Source organism: Rhinoraja longicauda, chromosome 3, assembly GCF_053455715.1.
Source record: "Rhinoraja longicauda isolate Sanriku21f chromosome 3, sRhiLon1.1, whole genome shotgun sequence".
Lineage (NCBI taxonomy): Eukaryota > Metazoa > Chordata > Chondrichthyes > Rajiformes > Arhynchobatidae > Rhinoraja > Rhinoraja longicauda.
Window position 1 is genome coordinate 49,782,386 of NC_135955.1, and position 21,535 is coordinate 49,803,920.

The 21,535-nt window shown below is 44.1% G+C and overlaps 1 protein-coding gene across 1 annotated transcript in view; it reads left to right on the plus strand.

The window, feature by feature from the left end:
- Window positions 1-363: 363 nt before the first annotated feature.
- LOC144591984 (chondroitin sulfate synthase 3-like) overlaps window positions 364-21,535 on the plus strand; it is a 238,496-nt gene continuing 217,324 nt past the window's right edge. Inside the window, exon 1 of the mRNA XM_078396091.1 lies at window positions 364-2,164. Within this exon, the coding sequence (XP_078252217.1) occupies window positions 1,250-2,164 (915 nt within the window). The 5' untranslated portion in view covers window positions 364-1,249. The remainder of the gene's footprint in view (window positions 2,165-21,535) is intronic.

Sequence of the window (21,535 nt, forward strand, 5' to 3'; positions counted from 1 at the left end):
CCTGACCCGCTGAGTTCCTCCAGCTTTTTGTTTTGTGTCTATCTTCAGTTTAAACCTGCATCTGCAGTTCCTTCCTCCGCTGTGTTTATGTGTTCTATTGTGCTGCTGCAAGTAAGAATGTCATTGTTCTGTCTGAGACATATGACAATAAAACACTCTTGACTCTTGTTGCAAGGAGTCCTTGCTTGCTTGCTGGCTTCCTTGCTTGCTTGGTGCCTGGCAGCCGCAAGCGATCAGTGTCAAAGCAAAGCTCCTCCTCTGCCCCCACCTCGCCGAGCAGCGGAGCCTGAGAGCCGGCTGGGGAGGGCTGGGAGGGGGGCGGATGTGCCGTCCCTCCTCCTCCTCTCATGGGCCGGCCAACCAGCCCTAGTCCCAGCCCAGGCGGCGGCGGCGGCGGCGGCGGCAGAGGCGCGACTGGTCGGCAGGGACTGTCAATCAAACGCTGTCTGCCCGGGCTGGCGTTCTCCAGCCTCTCAGCTGCTGGGCTGCACGGCGCTGCGCTTTGTGAGAGGCGGTGTTCATGTTAATGAAGGCGAGCCGGAGCCGTAGAAAGGCTGGGAAATAGAGAGAGAGGAGGAAGAGAGAAAAAGGAAGAAAAAGTTATTTGCCCTGACGTCAAATGTAAACAAGATGGCGAACCGGGGAGAGTGGAGAAGAGGAGGGGAGAGAGGGGTGAGAGTGGGAGTGCCACATACACTTGAAATGTGCTCTTGCACTCCAGGAGTTAGAGGCTTGCTGAGAAGCCAGCCCTGACAACGTTTGCATTTCTTACCGTCAACCCCCCCCCCACCCACCCCCATCCCCCCTCCTCCTCCTCCTCCTCCCCCCCTGTGGTGTTTGTTAAACTATACTTGTTTTTTACAAAAAGGGGGAAAAATGCACAAAAAGAAAAGTCAAACAAAATGCGTGAATCTCTCCAAGAAACGGAAAAGGAACCGCCTGCAATGAAACGCAAGAACTTCCTTCAGGTTGTGACAACTTGGAAGAAAAGGAGCCAGACTTGACTTGACTTGAGTTGGTGTCCCCGGGCAAAGGCTAAAGCAACGGACCTTTATCCAACCAAGGAACAGCATGAATTTTGCTCTCTTTATTTAAATATTTTTGCTTTGAATGAACATTTAAACAAAGACTCCTCAGTTTGCTATGGTGGAGTAGATTGCTGGCCATCCTGTGTTGTGTGTGTGTGAGAGAGGGAGAGGGTGGGCGAGGGAGGACAGGTGGGGAAGACCCCGGTCCTGCAGGCAGGGATATGGCTGTAAGGTCTCGCAGACCGTGGATGAGCGTGGTGCTGGGGTTGGTGCTGGGATTCACTGCCGCTTCGTGGCTCATCGTGCCCAGGGTGGTGGAGATCAACGGCAAGAACAAAAGGATCTCCAACATCTGCCATTCCTTACTGAGCAGAGCGGGTCTGGGGCTGGGGAGGGAGGCAGAGGCGGGCGGCAGCAACAGCAACAGCAACAGCAACAGCAGGAGCCTGGACTGGCACAAGGACACGGCTCTGTACAACAAGCTGCGGCAGCGAGAGGAGGCAGAGGGAGAGGAGGAGGACGAGGAGGCAGAGGCTGGGGCAGGGCGAGGGGCGAGCAGCAAGCGCTTCCTCTACGTCGGGGTGATGACAGCCAAGAAGTACCTGGACTCCCGGGCGGTGACCGCTTACCGCACCTGGGTGCCATCCATCCCCGGCAAGGTGGAGTTCTTCTCCAGCGAGGGCTCCGAGCAGATGCCGCTGTCCGCTCCCATCCCGCTGGTGTCGCTGGCCGGGGTGGACGACTCGTACCCGCCGCAGAAGAAGTCTTTCATGATGATCAAGTACATGCACGACCTCTACCTGGAGCGCTACGAGTGGTTCATGCGAGCGGACGACGACGTTTACATCAAGGGCGAGCGGCTGGAGGAGTTGCTGCGGACCCTCAACAGCAGCCAGCCGCTGTACCTGGGTCAGACCGGCCTGGGCACCAGCCAGGAGATGGGCAAGTTGGCCCTGGAGCCGGGAGAGAACTTCTGCATGGGAGGTCCCGGCATGATCTTCAGCCGGGAGGTGCTGCGCCGCATGGTGCCGCACCTGGCTGAGTGCTTGGGGCAGATGTACACCACCCATGAAGACGTGGAGCTCGGCAGGTGCGTGAGGAGGTTCGGCGGCACCCAGTGCGTCTGGTCGTATGAGGTGAGAGCATCGCGGGGATGCCTGCTGACCCACCCGCCCCCAACGCCAGCCCTTCACCCCCAACGCCAGCCCTTCACCCCCAACGCCAGCCCTTCACCCCCAACGCCAGCCCTTCACCCACACCGCCAACACTCACCCTTCCCAACACCAACCCTCATCCCCCAAGACAACCTTCATCCCCAACGCCAACACTCGTCCTCCCCAACGCCAGCCCTTCACCCCCAACGCCAGCCCTTCACCCCCAACGCCAGCCCTTCACCCCCAACGCCAGCCCTTCACCCCCAACGCCAGCCCTTCACCCCAACGCCAGCCCTTCACCCCAACGCCAGCCCTTCACCCCAACGCCAGCCCTTCACCCCAACGCCAGCCCTTCACCCCAATGCCAGCCCTTCACCCCCACCGCCAACACTCGCCCCTCCCCAACACCAACCCTCATCCCCCAAGACAACCTTCACCCCCAACGCCAACCCTCGACCCCCAACTCCAACCCTCACCCCCCGCCAACCCTCACCCCCCCGCCAACCCTCACCCCCCCGCCAACCCTCACCCCCCCGCCAACCCTCACCCCCGCCAACACTCACCCCTCCCCAACACCAACCCTCATCCCCCAAGACAACATTCACCCCCAACGCCAGCCTTTCACCCCCAACGCCAACACTCACCCCCAATGCCAGCCCTTCACCCCCAATGCCAATACTCACCCCCAATGCCAGCCCTTCACCCCCACCGCCAGCCCTTCACCCCCACCGCCAACACTCACCCCTCCCCAACACCAACCCTCATCCCCCAAGACAACCTTCACCCCCAACGCCAACACTCGACCCCCCCCAAGCCAACCCTCGACCCCCCCCCGCCAACCCTCGACCCCCTACTCCAACTCTCACCCCCCCCACGCCAACCTTCACCCCCAACGCCAACCCTCGACCCCCAACTCCAACCCTCACCGCCCCCTCCATCTCTCACCCCCCCCCACGCCAACTCTCACGCACCCCCCCACGCCAACCCGCATACCCCAAGACAACCTTCACCCCCCAACTCCAACCCTCAACCCCAACACCACCCTCATTACCCAAGCTTTTTACCCTAACACTTGTCTTCGACCCGCAGCGCCAACCCTCGAACCCCAATGCAACCCTCACCCCCAGCACCAACCCTCACCCCAGCGCCTACCCTTAACCTGCAACACAGCCCTCGTCCCCAAGACAAGCCAATGCCCCCATCACAGCCCTTGCCCCCATCACAGCCCTCGACTCTAACACCAACCCTCCCTCCCCCCTGCAAGACTAGACTCAATCCCGAAGACCAGCCCTCGTCCCCCAATGCCAATCCTCGACCCCAACACCAACTATTGCCTCCCAACTCTAGCCCTCGCCTCCCACACCAACAATCACCTCCCGACATCAACCCTTGCCCTCATCACCAGGCCTGGTTCCAAGACCATCCCACCCCACCATTCCTATCACCACCAGCTCTTGCCCCCTCACACACTCTTCCTCCCGCACACCCCCACTCTTACCCTCCAAGCCCGTGTTAACCCCCCACCCCACTCCCCCTGAAACTTCACCCCCTCTCCCACTCCTCTCCCCTCTACGACTCCTTACCCCTCTCCCACATATCAACCGCCCATGATCATCACCACTCCACCACTCCACCACTCCACCACCCCTCCCTCACGTTTCATCCTTCCCTCCAATCCTCACTGTTCATCCGCCCTAGTCTTTACCCCGCCTGCGTTAATCCATCCGTCCCGCTCCTCCTCTCCGTCCGGCCCCTGCTCTCCCCCTCTCCACCCACACTCTTCCCCCATCTACTCTCTCCCTACTTCTCTTGCTGCCTCACCTCTGCTGCTCCTCCCCATCCTCTCTCTCCCTCTGTTTCTCCTCCTCATGCCCTTGTTCCCACTCCCCAATGACTCTTTGCTGTTATTCCCTGGCCCCCTCCCACTCAGCCTACCTCTCCCACCTGCACTGTCAATCCTTCCTATGCCCATCCCTCTGCCCATCCCCTCCCTCTGCCCATCCCCTCCCTCTGCCCATCCCCTCCCTCTGCCTCATCGCCCCCTGGGCCGCCCTTCTCTTGTTATCCACTTCGGGGTGGGCTGTGGGAGAGATCAGAGTCCTGGCGGTGTGTGTGTGACTGTTCTCGTCTGTTACTTGTTCAAATTATTCCTTCCTTTGTAAATTGCAATGCACGTTAGCTTGTAGTTGTGCCAACGTTACTCAAAAGATCGCAGAACTGCAGTAAAATTGTAAGAACATTAACATGTTGTTAAATGTGGTATTCTGATCATATTGTGTTCATTTTTGTTAGTGTTTATTTTTGTGTGGGTATGATTTTAGTTATGAGTGCTTTATTATATCCATTCATCTGCATTAGAGGCACAGTATTGTTTTAACCTGTTGTTTCAGTGTACTGTTCTCTCAGTATACTTTTTCCTCTTTGTTTAAATTACAGTTTTACTGACCGAGAAGATACAAAAATAGTCTATAAGATCCTAAGACATGTCAAACACGTGGTAAAGGCAGACAATATTATAGTCATCCAAGGTCAATTCATTGAGTTTTACTGCTGTGATTGCAGAATAGTTCTGAAGATCACCACAGATCAAAACAATAATGGTGGTTATATCAGAAAAAGTTAATTTTTTTCATAATCAATAACTAGAATTTGGAATTGATAACTAACTTATTCATAGAAAGTGAATTAAATTCTACGGTGGTAGTAAATAATGGATTTAGCATTTCAGGAGAAGATAACAATGAGAGGGATGCTAAAGTTGGAGTTACAAACTAAAACTTATAGTTAAAATTCTTTTGAAATGGCTTTATTACATAAAGCAAAACCATAAAGTAAAGGTTTGGGGGAAATAAACATTTCAATATCGGAGCTATAATGTTTTGTGAACCCTCTAATCTATGCTTTCGAAGTAAGTTGGCAGAGCATTTAAAATGTTGAGCAGTATTCACTAACTTTTGACTGGTAGCAGAATGAAGCCTACTGGAGCTACTATCTTTAAAAGCTAATGAATCATTATTTAGTGAACTACCTCAACTTTGATTACTGACTGGACCTGGGAGTTAATAAACACGAGTTTTAGAAGTGGGAAGACCGTTTAAGGCCTATTTGGCACATCCACCAGGGTCATTACCATAAGGGTTTTGGATGGGCTCATTGATCTGCATGTAATGGATCACATGCAAGCCGAGGGGTTAGTTTAACTCGGCATCATGTTCGGCATGGACATTGTGGGCCAAAGGGTCTGTTCCTGTTCTGTACTGTTCTATGTCCTTATATGACTGAATCCTATTTATTTTCTCCTACAAACTAGTGGTAGTTACTTAACCATTATGCTGATCTATGTGGTTATCACACTTTTAGTTTAAAAAAAAACACATGGTACTTCATTTATTTTATTCTTTTAAATAAAATTCCCCATGCTAGTGAGTAGATGGCAGAAAATCGTAGTCTGCTTTAATTGCTTATAATTTCAGAGGGTCCTTATGGTCTGCACAAAGCATGTTAAAAATGGGCAAGCAATGCCTTAGAATTGATACTTTAGAACCTGTTGGATTTCATTGGCATTGTAATGCCCACATCAGGAGGTAAAAAGTAAGAAGTGCAACAGTCATCTTCTTGTCTTAATGATGACCATCTTTCCGATTTAACTTTATGGCACATTCTTGTAAAATGTTGAATTAATCTAAAAGGTTTGTTTAATGCATTTACCTGATGAATTTTTATCTTAAGTTGTGTAGTCTTAAAATATTTACACTCAAGCAGATTGAATGAATATACATCTCTGGTTCCACGTTGGGGACAATGCTGTTCTGGGGAGAGACGTTTCTCCAAACATGCACCTCAGTGGTTTAAGGCATTACTGCAGTTTAAAGTTCCCCCACCTTTTGCGCTGGTTTAGTTGATTTTAGTTCAATCACTGGTTCGATCACTAATGGAAAAGGGAAGCAACACGATCCTTACTCAAAATATATACCAGCAATATTTTATTACCATCGGTTTCTTTTGGGAAATATCTGAAACACAATTTAATCTCCATTATATTTATGCACAGTTGATGAAATAGAGGTTAATTCTGCAGGGAGCTTTTGTTTCCATTTGCCAGGTTATAAATATTGGTTTTTAAACTTGAAACTTTAGATTTTTAATATATTATTATTGGTTTTTTTTGTGGTAAGTTTAATTGGTTTCAATTAATTGCATTCTACAATGGAGGAGAAAGCAGTCTTAAAGGCAGATGTGGTCACCAAAGCTAATGGCCCAGAATTTCTTTCCATCTTAAGAAATGTTGATGGTGTTAAACCTCTGCTGTATATTTTTATTTGTGAAGAGCCATAGATGATGCATGAGGTTTTACTGCGAGTACTTTGTGAACTGAATTCTGGATAATTGGTGATGCTTTTAAGTTACATCTTGCACAACCCACATTTAGCTCATCTTCATGGTTTATCCTGTCCTTCAAGAAGCCAGACTGCAAGTCTTTCCTCCTTTTACACTGACACTGAGCTGCTGCTAAACTTCTAAATACAGGACTGTGTATGACTCTTTAGTAATTTGTTTACATGCATTGCACTTGGGGGGAAAAACTGGAATCAGCATCTGAACAATGAAAGCTATATTTAATGTGGTTAATGATGTTGTCATAATGAGCCTAAAATGATGGTCGGATTGTTTCAGATGACATGATAAATTAGGCGAACCAAAGGACATAAAAATGAACAATATATGTTCTTTTTGGATGACTGTATCTTTCAGAGATTTGTGTGTTTTGTGTTGTTCCTTGCATTCAATACCATGCTAGTGTGATTTCCCCCCCCCCTCCATTTTTGTGTATGTTCTTCACAGCAAGTTCAGTATGCCAGATCAATGCTATTCCAATGTTGTTTAAAAGTATTGTTACAATTATGTCAATATTCCATGAATTTTTTAAAATATATAATTATTGTGGTGAAAACCTAAATCAATTAGTAGGATTAATGTGGTGGATCCAGACAATAGACAATAGGTGCAGGAGTAGGGCATTCGGCCCTTCGAGCCAGCACCACCATTCAATGTGATCATGGCTGATCATTCTCAATCAGTACCCCGTTCCTGCCTTCTTCCCATACCCCCTGACTCCCCTATCCTTAAGAGCTCTATCTAGCTCTCTCTTGAATGCATTCAGAGAACTGGCCTCCACTGCCTTCTGAGGCAGAGAATTCCACCGATTTACAACTCTCTGACTGAAAAAGTTTTTTCTCATCTCCGTTCTAAATGGCCTACCATTTATTCTTAAACTGTGGCCCCTGGTTCTGGACTCCCCCAACATTGGGAACATGTTTCCTGCCTCTAACGTGTCCAACGCCTTAATAATCTTATATGTTTCAATAAGATCCCCTCATCCTTCTAAATTTCCAGTGTATACAAGCCTAGTCGCTCCAGTCTTTCAACATATGACAGTCCCGCCATTCTGGGAATTAACCTAGTAAACCTACGCTGCACACCCTCAATAGCAAGAATATCCTTCCTCAAATTTGGAGACCAAAACTGCACACAGTACTCTGGGTGCAGTCTCACTAGGGCCCAGTACAACTGCAGAAGGACCTCTTTGCTCCTATACTCAACTCCTCTTGTTATGAAGGCCAACATTCCATTGGCTTTCTTCACTGCCTGCTGTACCTGCATGCTTCCTTTCAGTGACTGATGCACTAGGACACCCAGATCGCGTTGTTCGTCCTCTTTTCCTAACTTGACACCATTCAGATAATAATCTGCCATCCTATTCTTACCACCAAAGTGGATAACCTCACACTTATCCACATTGCATCTGCCATGCATCCGCCCACTCACACAACCTGTCCAAGTCACCCTGCAACCTCATAGCATCTTCCTCACAGTTCACACGACCACCCAGCTTTGTATCATCTGCAAATTTGCTAATGGTACTTTTAATCCCTTCATCCAAGTCATTATGATGTGCATTTTCACAAGATATTTGATAAGCACCCACATAAAAGGATAATTAATAAATGAGCAAAACTGAAGTATCTTAAATTAAGTATAAGAGTCAGGAAGTCATGGTGCAGCTTTATAGGAGTTTGGTTAGGCCGCATTTGGAGTAGTGCAGTTCTGGTCACTTCATTACAGGAAGGGTGTGAATGATTTGGGAAGGGTGCAGAGGAGGTTTGCCAGAATTATGCACCAATTAGGGGCTATTAGCTACAGGGAGACGTTGGATAGACTTAGATTGTTTTCTCTGTCGTGGGTAAACTTGATAGAAGTATAAGGACTTGATAGAAGTACATAAAATTATTAGAGGCAGAGGCAGGATAGACAGTTAGAATCTTTTTTCCCAGGATAGAAAAGTCAAACACTAGAGGGCAGAACTTTAAGATGCGTGAGCTAAAGATTAAAGGACATGTGTGGGGAAAGTTTTTTTACACAGAGGGTGGTGAGTACATGGAATACACTGTCAGGAGTGGTGGTTGAAGCATATACGTTATTGGCATTTAAACTACTTTTGGATAGGCATATGCATTTGCAGGGAATGGAGGAATATGGGTTATATGCAGATAGATAAACGATGGCATCATGTTCAGCACAGACATTGTGGGCCGATGTGCCTGTTCTTGCGTTGTACTGTTCCATTTTCTTAGAGGGAAAAAAATGCCTTTTTAGAAATAGAAAGCAGAGAATCATAGAGGACACGTTTTTAAACTGGAGGGAGGTAAATGGTGATGTTCCCCAAGGCCTGATATTGGGGCATTGCTGCCTTGAGTTGACTGGGAGTGCAAAGTAACATTTTAAAATGTACTTATGGTACATTTGTGGAATTTAGATAAATTGTGAGTAGCAGTGGCCTTGAGAGGAATGGGCACCTGTGGAAGATGAAACGAACACAGAAAAGTATGAACTGATAAATTAGGCAGACAAATGTGGGGAGAGGGAATGTAGACTAAGTAGCTCATTTCTAATGGGAGGTGCAGAGACAAAGTCTTGGCGCTTGTGTTCATAAATATTAAAGGTGGTAGCACAAGTTGAAAACATGGTTAAACATTTGAGAGTGTAAGGGCAACCCTAGAGGCACCATTTGGCCACATCTTGAGTACTTTATCCAAGTCTGGACACTTCACTTTAGGAAGGTTTCAAAGGTCTTTTATTGTTACGTGTACCAATTAAGATACAGTGATATTCGTCTTACCATACAGCCATACTAAAAAAAGCAACAAGACACACAACCACATAAAAGTTAACATAAACATCCACCACAGCGGATTCCACATTCCTCACTGTGATGGAAGGCCATAGTCTAATCTTCTTCCCTCATTCTTCTCCGGCGCGCGGTCGGGGCAGTTGAACCATCCGTCGGGGCGATCGAAGCTCCCGCAGCCGGTGGTCAAGTCCCCCGTGACGGGGCGATCGAAGCTCCCGCGTCGGGGCAGTCGAAGCTCCTGCGGCCTGGAGCTCCCGAAGTCGGTCTCTAAACAGTGACCGCGAGCTTCATGATGTTGAAGTCCGCAGGCTCCCGTGGTTGGAGCTCAAAGGTCAATCCCTGGCAAAGGGATCGCCAGCTCACGATGTTAAAGTCCCGCAGGTCCCTCGGTTGGAGCTCCTGAAGTCAGTCTCTGGCAAAGGCCTCCAGCTCCTCGATGTTAGGCCGCAGTGTGGATGGAGATACGATACGGAAAAAAATCACAACTCCGTCAAGGTAAGAGATTTTAAAAAAGTTTCCCCATCCACCCATCACCCTCCAAATAAAACAAGCCAAAGAACACTAAAAACATACCTTTGACACATATGAAAGAAACAACAGAGAAGGAAGGGACAGACAGTTTGTAGGCGAGGCAGCCATTGCAAATGATTGTCCCAGAAAGAATTTACGAGATTGGCTTTAGGAGGAGGGGGTTTTGGTTGAGGGGGGAAACCAGAGAATCATGAACTAGAGTCCTACATTGTGGAAACAGGCCCCTCAACCAAAATTGCCTACACCAACCAACATGCCCCATCTAAATTAGTCCACCTACCTGTGTTTGGCCCATATTTCTCTAAACCTATCCTATCCATGTACCATGTCTAAATGTTTCTTAAATGTTGTGATAGTGTCTGCCTCATCTGTTCCTCCACAGGGCACTGTGATATTGAACCAATACTTGATTAAGTTATTTTCCCAAAATGTTTTCTTTGAATTTGGTGATCAAGTAATCCTTCCAAAATGCTAATAAATGCAAATGCATACACATTTTAAAAATTCATTAAAGTGTGCACAACAGCACTATTTGGCAGGGGGGGGGAAAGTTCTTCCTTTGAGTAGTTCTTTCAACAAAATCACAAACTGACAATGGCAATGAACTGGGCTAAATTATTCAGCGATAGCCAAACAATACCGTAATTCAATTTGCATGTTTAAATTAGTTGCACGTCATAAATCAAATAACATTTTTATTACTCTTCACATAATTACAATTTTGATTTCCATGAGAAAGCAGTATCTTAATGTATAAATACTTGTGGCAGTGATGCTGGAGAGAGGTTAGATGTTGGAAAGAAAGAAATGTTACCATGTAACTTTTGCATCAGATACTATTTAACTGAAAGTTATCCCCAAATCTTTCCTTGGATGAATTACTTACCCCAATTCGACAATGGGTCAGGATGAATTATCTGAAAAATTATATTTTACACCTTGTGAGTTAACTAGCAGAATTGTTACAAATACCTTTCGCGAATCAATGGGAATGGCATCATTTGAGTTTTAGATTTTTTTTAGATTTAGAGATACAGCATTGTCCACATGCTTTGTCCAGCATAGGCATTCCCAGGATGTGTCGAGCTTAGCTGAAAGCTGTGCTATGATTTTCTGCAAGGCATTGAAAGAATTAGATTTGTTTTGGTGTATTTTTCCTTTGAATTGGCTGTTCAACAGACTTTGGTCTGCTGTAGGGTTTTTGTACATTATGAGTGAATTTCTCAGATATAGTATCTGTTCCTTGAGATACACCCCAATCCATCTCAGCATTGCGCTTTAATTCCATTGTACAAAGGTTCCACCCCCGATTTTTCCATGGCAGTTGTTTCATTTATTCTGACATGATTGTTCCATACAACCCTCGAAGATCATTACCTAATTCTTAATTATTTCTCCCACAAAGCAGACACCCAACTAAAGTGTTAATGTGGTAACAGCACTCCAAAAGAAATTTGATTTTTACATTTTTCTCAGGCTCGGTTGAGTGTGCATCCAACCAATTACTGAATTTAATATTGATTATAATTTTAAATCATGGGAAGGGAAACTAAAAAAACACTCATTCGACTGAGCTATTTTCAGGGGAAATCTGTTCAATATCTAAGTTTTATGGGCTCATTCATTCTGCTTTTGTGATGGAGATGGGTCTGCTCTGGTATCAATTTTGAGAAATCTTTGAGCCTGTAAATAGTATTAACTGAAAATTGCACGATTCAAATCTACATTTGCCATTTAAAGAATTTTCCTCTGAGTCGCTTCATTTTCACACTTCATTTTTCAGAATGGAGAGCACTCAGCCCATCGCGTCAATACTGCCCCAAAAGACTGTGCTAATCCCACTTAACTGTTAATGGCCCCAGCCATTTTGCCCTCTGTATGTTTCCGATGCCAAAGCACAAGATGTGAATTGGGTTAAGAGAGAGAATGCAAATCTATAGTGAACAGATTCCAATGTCTGTACTGTTTCATGGATTACTTGGGTGAATACAAATTATTTCAAAACTGCCTGATGTGAAGCTAGATTTTAGAACAGTATGCCTTTACAAACAACTGTGTGGCTTTGGTCTGCTGTCCTCTGCTCCATTGCTAAGCAATTTTAGTTTGATTGCAGCATAAACTTGAACTTTCAGAAGTGTCAGAACAAGATTCTCTTTGTTTCCAGCAGCTGTTTGTTCTTATGAGAGCAATTTGAAAAATGCCTTTGCCAATTCAGAAATTGTCAGCCAAAAAGTAGGAAACCGGCAGTAGATAAGGTCATTTTCCATATGACATTTTAATGTGTACCATCTAATGGTTTTCTGGGAAAATTACAACTTAATAGATCAGGCCTACCCTGGTATTTCGGAGATGGAGCATTTCTTCTTCAATGGTTTCTCAAAAGTGTCATCTTAACAAGATATGTTTAAGGCTAAACGTGGGTGTGTAATAAACTTTTGGTTGATGGACTTGGGGCTCTCCATCTGCAACTGGTTTCTGGACTTGCATACCAGTAGACATTGGTAAAGTTGGTCATAGCATTTCTTCCATCATGACCCTTAACACTCGGGCTCCTCAGGGTTGCTTGCTCAGTTCCCCTTGGCCTACTTCCTGTACACCCATGACTGGGTAGCCAAGTACAAGAGCAACTTGATCTTCAAGTTTGCAGATGATACCAGCGTTGTCAGCAGGATCTACAACAATGGTGAGGTGATGCATGATGAGTTGTGGCAGGACAATAAACTAGCCTTTAATGTCAACAAGATGATAGACACGAAGTGCTGGAGTAACTCAGCAGGTCAGGTAGCATCTCTGGAGAAAAGAAACCGCTGAGTTGCTCCAGCATTTTGTGTCTATCTTTGGTGTAAACTAGCATCTGCAGTTCCTTCTTACACAAACAAGATGGTTGTTGACCGAATGAAGCACATGGGTGAACACAACCTTGACCTCGTCAATGAGGCTGCTATTGAGATGGTCAACAGCCTTAGATTCCATGGCATCCATGTTGCTGGCACCCTAACCTGGTCTCTTCACACTGATGAGGAGATTGAAAAAACATTGAGTATTCACTCTCTTAGGCATCTGAGAAGATTTGGTATGTCCACGAAGTATTTCTTCAACTTCTACAGATGTATTATGGAAAATATTCTGACATGATGCATCTTAGTCAAGCGTGGCATCTACGCTGCTTTTGACCATCTAAACCTGCAGAGAGTAGTGCATCACAGGCTCATCGGGTTCTCGTTGGTTGGTGCGAAGGGCCTGTGTCCATGCTGTCTCTCTAAACTAAACTTCCTTCCATCCAGTTCATCTTCCATCCAGTGCATTGACACAGGAAGGGTAGAAGTATTGTCAAGGATGTCTGCCATCCTGACCATTTCCTTTTTTCTACCTTCTGGGTGGAAATACTGGAGTTTGAAAACTCCAATGACTAGACTTAAAAACAGCTTTCCCCCCCCCCCACTGCTGTCAGACTCCTGAACCAGTCACTTTTTTTACAACCCATTGCTAAAGGTGCTGCCACATATTCTTACGCTTAATTCTACCTCATTGGCTATTCTGTTGTTGTACTTTAGTATTCTTTTTGCACTGTAGGCAGAGGTTGAGTAGGCAGGGACTCTATTCCTTGGAGTGCAGGAGGATGAGGGGTGATCTTAGAGAGGTGTATAAGATCATGAGAGGAATAGATCGTGTCGATGCACAGAGTCTCTTACCCAGTGTAGGTGAATCGAGGACCAGAGGACAAAGGGTTTAAGGTGAAGGGGAAAAGATTTAATAGGAATCTGAAGTGTAACTTTTTTGCACAAAGGGTGGTGGATGTATGGAACAAGTTGCCAGAGGAGGTAGTTGAGGCAGGGACTATCCCAATATTTAAGAAGCAGTTAGACAGGTCCATGGATAAGACAGGTTTGAAAGGATATAGACCAAATGCTGACAGGTGGGACTAGATTAGCTGGGACATGTTGGCCGGTGTCTGCAAGTTGGGCTGAAGTGCCTGTTTCCACGCTGTATGACTCCATGACGCTAATAACATTTGCACTACAATCTTGCAATATTTTGCTGTTTTGTGCACATTTTTAAATGTATTTTTTCTATTTATTTATTGCATGTGCACTATTTACTCTTCATGCAAACAAGGAATTTCATTGCACCCTGCGGTATATGGCAATTAATTAATCTGGAAACTACTTTCAAATCCTATCTTCTACAGTTCCTGTTTCTTCCATGTTTTACTTTGCAAGGTATTCCATGACCATAGGGCACTCTTTAAGCAATAAAGATAAAAGTTCTTTACAAAACAATGTCCAGGGACACTCCATTCTTCAGATTTCTGGGTAAAATGTACTGTGCAAATCGCATCTAAGAAGAATATGTACAAAGTACTTGAACAAGCACAACTTGGACCTCAGCATTGTAAGAACATACTATACGCACTTACTACATCAGGATTTTGAGCATTTGACTGGCTGTGCATACTTTGTTCATTCTGGACAGGCAAGACATTGAAATATGAATTGCCTTTTTTTTGTAAATGGTTCTGAACTTTTATTAAGGAGGTATAAAAAGGACTACTTTTTCCTGGTGCTAATTGAGGTGCCTTCATGTCTCCCTCAAACACTTGGGTACTTCTGTTGTGCTTTGCAAGACAATGGATTCATTGATGCCTACTGTTCTATTTATTACACTAACAAAAGAATGCAGCACACATCAAGGACAAAAGAAAGATGTTCAACAGAGTGACATTGATCCATTTGTTACCAATTTTAGTCATTCATCGATATTTTGAACCTACTTGTAGTTATAAGTTTGCTGGTGGATCATTTGAAACATTTTTAACATTTATGCAGTAAAGCTATGGTTTATAACCTATTTGAAGTTTTCTCTCTTTTAACCATTTATAAATTTGCTATTTCCATAGCTATTGCTTTTATTTCCAAATCAAACATTAGGCTAGAAAAATTATCTAGTGAATGTAATTGAGTTGCTGTGATAAAATAAGCCAAAAAACAATATGTTACTTGAACTAAATTGATGAAAGTCATGACACCATGTGGCTTCATGCCATTTAAATCACTAAAAGAAAGCAGAAATAGGAGAAACCTGTATTTATTGGTGTTGCAAGCAACACCCTGAGGCAGAACATGTCAAAATAAATGATGGGCCATTTGGAATACAGATGAGGTGACACTTCTTTTTTCTCCAGGATGTGAATGATTGGAATTGTTTATCCCAAGAGACTATGGAGTTTCAGTCATTGATTGCATTTAGAACAGAGATTGGTAGATTGATAGATAATACGGGAATTGGGAGATGTTGCCAAAGAAAATCAAGATCTCGTGACTTCATGCCTCTTGTCCAGTGGCCTTGACATCCACCATCTTGAAGTGCTTTGAGAGGTTGGTTTTGGCACACATTAAATCCAGCCTACCAAGCACCATTTATATGGAGAAGCAAGGAACCACAGATGGTGGTTTAGGGGAAAAAAAGACATAAAGCACTGGAATAACTGAGCGGGTCAGGCAGCATCTCTGGAGATCATGGATATGTGATGTTTAGGGTTGCAACCTTTCGGAACATTTTCTATGTCTAATTATCTTTACTGTCTCAGCATTTGGTTTGGAAAAGCATACTGGCGGCACTGGAAAAGTATACTGGAAAAGTAACAGGGCGGCACAATGGCAATTGTGGTAGAATTGCTGCCTTACAGCACTTGCAGCACCGGAGACCCGGATTCAATCCCGACTACGGATGCTGTCTGTACGGAGTTTGGACGTTCTCTCCGTGACCACGTGGATTTTCTCCCCGACTCCAAAGACGTACACGTTTGTAGGTTAATTGGCTTGGTAAAAGTGCAGGTTGTCCCTCGTGTGTGTGTAGGAAAGTCAAGTCAAGTCAAGTCAAGTCAATTTTATTTGTATAGCACATTTAAAAACAACCCACGTTGACCAAAGTGCTGTACATTTGATTAGGTTCCAATAGAAGAAAAAAAAGTGTTAATGTGCAGGGATCGCTGGTCGGTGTGGACTCGGTGGGCTGAGGGGCCTGTTTCCAAGCTGTATTTCTAAACTAAACTAAATTAGTCCATGGTGTGATTTAGGAAATACGACAGTTAATTTGTGTGTGCAAGCCTTCACCAACAGATAATGACCAGTTTTATCTATTTCCATGTTGAGTCAGGGATGAATATTGGTCATTTTTCTTTCAAATCCATGTAATCTTTTAACTCCACTTTTGTGATTGGACGTGAATTTAGTTTAATCTTTGATCCAAAAGCTGCATTGCTGACGGTGTTGCACTCCCTCAGTACAGGTCCTGGGTTATCAACCTCAAAGTTTAGTTTAGAGTTAGTGTGGAAACGGGCTCTTCGGCCCACCGAGTCCATGCTGACCATTGATCATTACACTATTTCCATTTTATACCGCTGACACACTATAGGCAATTAACAGAAGTCACTGAATCTACAAACCCACATGTCTTTGGGATGTGGGATCACCCAGAGAAAACCCATGTGATCTTAAGGAGAACGTACAAACTCTGCACAGACAGCACTCCTTAGTCAGCCACAAACCTGGGTCTCTGACATGGTGAGGCAGCAACTCTACCGCTGCATCACTGTGCTGCCCCATATTTGCTGAATCAAACTTACTGGAAGGCACACTTCTGAGTCATCAGACGTGTTCAGTCTGCCTTTCTCTGAGTGCCAGTTGGCAAAGTTAATTCAGTTGCAATGTACTTCAAACCTCAAAGGAAATGTGCAGTTTGGTTTTACAATCTCTAAATTGTGTTTTAATTTAGCTCTGAAGTGATGATCTAGCTGCCTAATTTTACGGAAAGAGGTGGAAAAATCAGGGAACTTTGTTCAAACATACCCTTGCGGTAGATATGATTATTTTATTCCAATATTGATAGAAATATGAGAGATAACAGATTCCTGCTCCTTTAGACCATTTATGCTAGTTTGCCTCCTTTTTGTGCACTTGATTATTTCATTGCAGGAAGGAACTAATTGCACTTTCTCTTGTTCATTTTCTCTTGCTTTGTTTTTGTTCATTAAACTCCTTGATGTTGGATTAGGGAAAGAGCACATGGGTGGTTTTGGACACTGCAGTTTGTGGTCTTAAACAAATATCGCTGCAGCTCGGGATAAAGTAAAGGTCAGTCCACTCCATTATCAGCGACAACTTTACTGCACCAACGGAACTTTCTTACATGGTGTAGTTTCCTTGAGACTGCCAATTTTAAGAACTGTACTGCATGAAACGAGGCCATTCTGCCAAATTCATCAGTGTCTACCCTTTGTGAGAGCTCTCACATTATGCACCAGATACCTATTTCATTTTTTCCTCCGTTTTATGGAAAAGCATCCCAATTACGAAATTGTTTGGTGTTAAATAGTCAGTTTATGGCAGGTCCACCAAGATCTTGTTCACAGTCTCACCACTGGGGAAATTTGGGGCAGGAGACTCGACCACTGCACTGAACAGGTATTGGGAACTGGCATATCCTACACAAAGATCTTTCCTCCACTGGGTCTGCCATACAGTGGCTCAGGATGGAGGAATGTGGGGAATAGGAAACAGTGGGCCAGGGCTAATTGTTGGCAGCAGAGGCAAAGTGAATGTTTGCTCTGAGGTCGTGCCCTTTTGCATTAAAATATTTTATTATCTATTCAACTTAAATTAATATTTGTATTGGCTTTATCAAAATTATCTGCAAGAGAACAAACTATATTTCATGTTTGGTGCCCTTTTTATTTTCAACAAATGCTAAGCAGGTTCTGAGGTGAGCTCACCAAAACTAATTTCATGCATATGTCAACAACATTTTCAATGCATTATTTTTAGGTGAATTTGTAGTGAAGCTGGCTGGCTTACAAAATCTGTCGACTGTCCACATGCATCTTATTGTGGTCTTAAACTTTAGCCTTATCTGGCAGCTCATCTGCAGCCACATTAACATGGGAAAACAGGCTGTGGCTAAAATCCACAGCAGGGATGGTGCATCCTTGGGGTTGAGCAACTTCAGATCAACGACTGTGTCATGTGAAATACCAGCACATGCTGAAGTTGGCAGGCATCATTTGGGACCAGAAATAGCAAATACATTTTCTCCCCCTAGACTTTGATTTCACTTTAAAACATTCAGAATGTTTCTGAATTTATTTTTATAATATGACTTGAACCACGTGTGATTTTAGTTGGAAGACACTTAATCCTCTTTAATCTAATGCTTCTGGGCATTTAGCAGAAAGGAGAAAGGAGTTGATGTTTCTTGAAAATATTTCAGAAGACAGTTTCAAAAATGTATTCTTTGAATACATTTAGAACGGAGATGAGGAAAAACTTTTTCAGTCAGAGAGTTGTGAATCTGTGGAATTCACTGCCTCAGAGGGCAGTGGAGGCCAGTTCTCTGAATGCATTCAAGAGAGAGCTAGATAGAGCTCTTAAGGATAGCGGAGTCAGGGGGTATGGGGAGAATGCAGGAACGGGGTACTGATTGAGAATGATCAGCCATGATCACATTGAATGGTGGTACTGGCTCAAAGAGCCGAATGGCCTACTCCTGCACCTATTGTCTATTGTTACATGTGTGATTATATTGTTCAGTCAGATAGATGGACGATCACCAAGAGGGGCAGTCAGGTAGTGCAGCAGTCCACTGTGACTATCCCCTTCTCTAGTGGGTGCAGGTGACCCCTTGTCTTACAATTGTCTGGGTTACAGAAATTCTTGCCTTCCAAAATTCACAATTCGCTCCCCCCCAAAATTTGAGATACAGTATGAAATTCACTTTCACAGATTTTACAGGAATGTTTATGGATTACAAACACCCAACTTATGGACACCTCTGTGACATGACATTTAGTAATAATTCTTCCATACAAGTCTTAAGTGCCTTTATTGCCATTTATAACAGACAAAACCTGGGACTGCCTGGATGTGTAAAGTAAATAAATCACCATAATTTATGTTTTCACCTGTTTCTAGGCACATGCGCAGATGGGGCGGAAATTTGGTGTGCATTTTCTAGGAACACAATCCTCCCCCATTCATTCCATTTGATGTCTCGTTTTCACACCTTACCTTTCCATATCTCTGCATCTCCCTCTCCTGACTCTCAGTCTGAAGAAGGGTCTCAACCCGAAACATTGTCTATTCCTTCTATCCAGAGATGTTGCCTGTCCCGCTAAGTTACTCCAGAATTTTGTGTCTATCTTCAGTGATGATGGGATGTTTCTCTGATTGGAGATCTGTGCTCAGTAAATCTACACAATGAATCAGTGCTAGGACCTCTGTGATATATATATATATATATATATATATATATATATATATATATATATATATATATATATATATCAGAGGCCCAGCACTGATTCATTTATATAACAGGTCCTTGCACTGATAATTACTTAACCATTTTAGGAGGTCTGTGACCAGTGATGTCAGAACATTACTGGTCACAGACCTCCTAAAATGGTTAGCAACTGGGAGTTCAGCAGACCTTGGCGCTTTGAGCACGTCTTTGACGAAACAGTCTCTCCAATGAAAAAGAGGCTCTGTTGGAGCGCCAAATGCAGTAGACAAGGTTTGAAGAGGTGCAGTGAACCTCTGTCTTACCAAATAAGGCTAGTGTGGTCTCTGGATGGAGGAGAGGGACGGTGTTACATCGTCTATAGTTGCAGAGGAAAGTACCTGCAGAGGAGTGGTTAGAATGATAAGGGAACCAAAGAGTTGTGAAGGAAATGGTCTCTGCGGAAAGGGGTGGGGATGGAAAGATGTTGACTGGTAGATCATGTTGAAGATGGCAGAGATGTCGGAGAATGATGTGTAGGATGTTAAGCTGGTGGGATGAAAGATGAGGACCAGGGTACTCTATGCTTAAAAGGAAACACACTGCTGGAGTAACTCAGCAGGTCAGTCAGCATCTCTAGACAATATGGATATGTAACATTCCGGGTCAGGATCCTTCTACAGATTGGTCACTATCCTTGTTCCATCTAGGGGAAGGGAAGCGAGAGCAGAACAGTGGGACACAGAGGAAACTCGGGCATTGGATCTATCCATAACACACAGATTTATTCTTGGGGGCTGAGTGAATTAAGGAAAAAGTTTGCTGTGAATCTGGCTTTCTTCTTCCAAATATCTACACGTTCCGGAGAGGCGCCTTGGGACTGGAAATACGTGAACGTTGCATCACTTGTTCCAAAGAGGATATAGGAATGAATTATAGACCAGTTAATTTATGCTGGTTGCAGTGGAAATTCCTAAAAATAATAAGCAGGTTCAGACGATGCAATCAGCTGGTCAAAGGTAGATTCATTAGAGAAATCTGGCGTGGATTTTTTGAAGGGAAATTTAATTTGATGGATTTTTTGATGATGTAACAGTTGGTCAGTGAGGGAATTGAAATTGATGAGGTACCTGGCATGTAATGGATTTGTTATGAAGATTGATGCTCATGGGCATAAAGGAGGCTGCAGCAACATGTATAGAAAACTGACTCGTAACAAGAAACGGTAGCAAAGGAGACCTGACTGGAATTGTCCCTTATCCATGTTTTTCAGAGATTCTGCCTGACCGGCTGAGTTACTCCAGCATTTTGTATCTTTTTTTGGTAAACTAGCATCTGCAGTTCCTTGTTTCTACGTTTTACTGCTCCATTGCAAAATCCCCTCGTGGTATGCCTACTTTAAAGAAGTTCTCTCGCTGGTGGGAATTCTGTGAGACCCTCTCTCGCTGCTCCCCCTTCGATTCTTTTGATGAGTCCTCACCCAATGTCGCCTATCTATGTTCTCCAGCAATGCTACCTGCCTGCTGATTTACTCCAGCACTTGTATCTTTTATTGACGGTAGCAATGTTGTTTTATAGATTGGTAAGAATGTACACTAAAGTTCCACAGAGGCCTACTGTGATCGTACTTTAATGACCCATTAACATTACCTTTACATTAATGACTCGCTAGGGTATACAGGACATAGTTGAAAACCTGGAGATACAGTTAACTGTGACAAACATAGTAATGGACTTCAAGCAAAGGCAATGGCTGGTGGAATGGGTGGATAGGTGGCAGATGAAATTCAACATTGAGGTGGGCGGTGTCACATTTTGTTAGCAAAAATGAGCAAAGGCTATGTAATTTGGAGGATACATTTCTGAAAGAATACAAAACTGAGATCTGGAGCTCTGTGCCAGTTCATTAAAACAGGAAAAAGTAGTTTTCAAAGCAGATGGTATCCTATAATTTATGATATAGGCAACAAAAAAAATCTTTATCGATCAACTCGTTTGTGTTTGGCTGGCTGGTTAGCACGCAACAAAAGCTTTTCACTGTACCTCGGCACACATGATAAATTAAACTGATTGCAATCTGAATGAAAAGAATTTGCAGGGTGGAATAAGCCAAATTCCTCTTGCATTGAGCTGTACAGACTAGACAGGCTGAATGGTGTAACCACTTCCATGCTGTTACAACTCTGTGATCCTGTTAAATTGGGTAATAAAAATATTCTAGCATTATTGATTATTTTTAGTAGTGAAAAGAAAATGGTTTTGCATTTATGAAATGCAAATTTTAAGTTGTGGTATCTTTTGGGAATTTTGTGAAGTTTTGCAGTAATAAATAATCGAGAGGAGTGAAAGGCTGGAATATT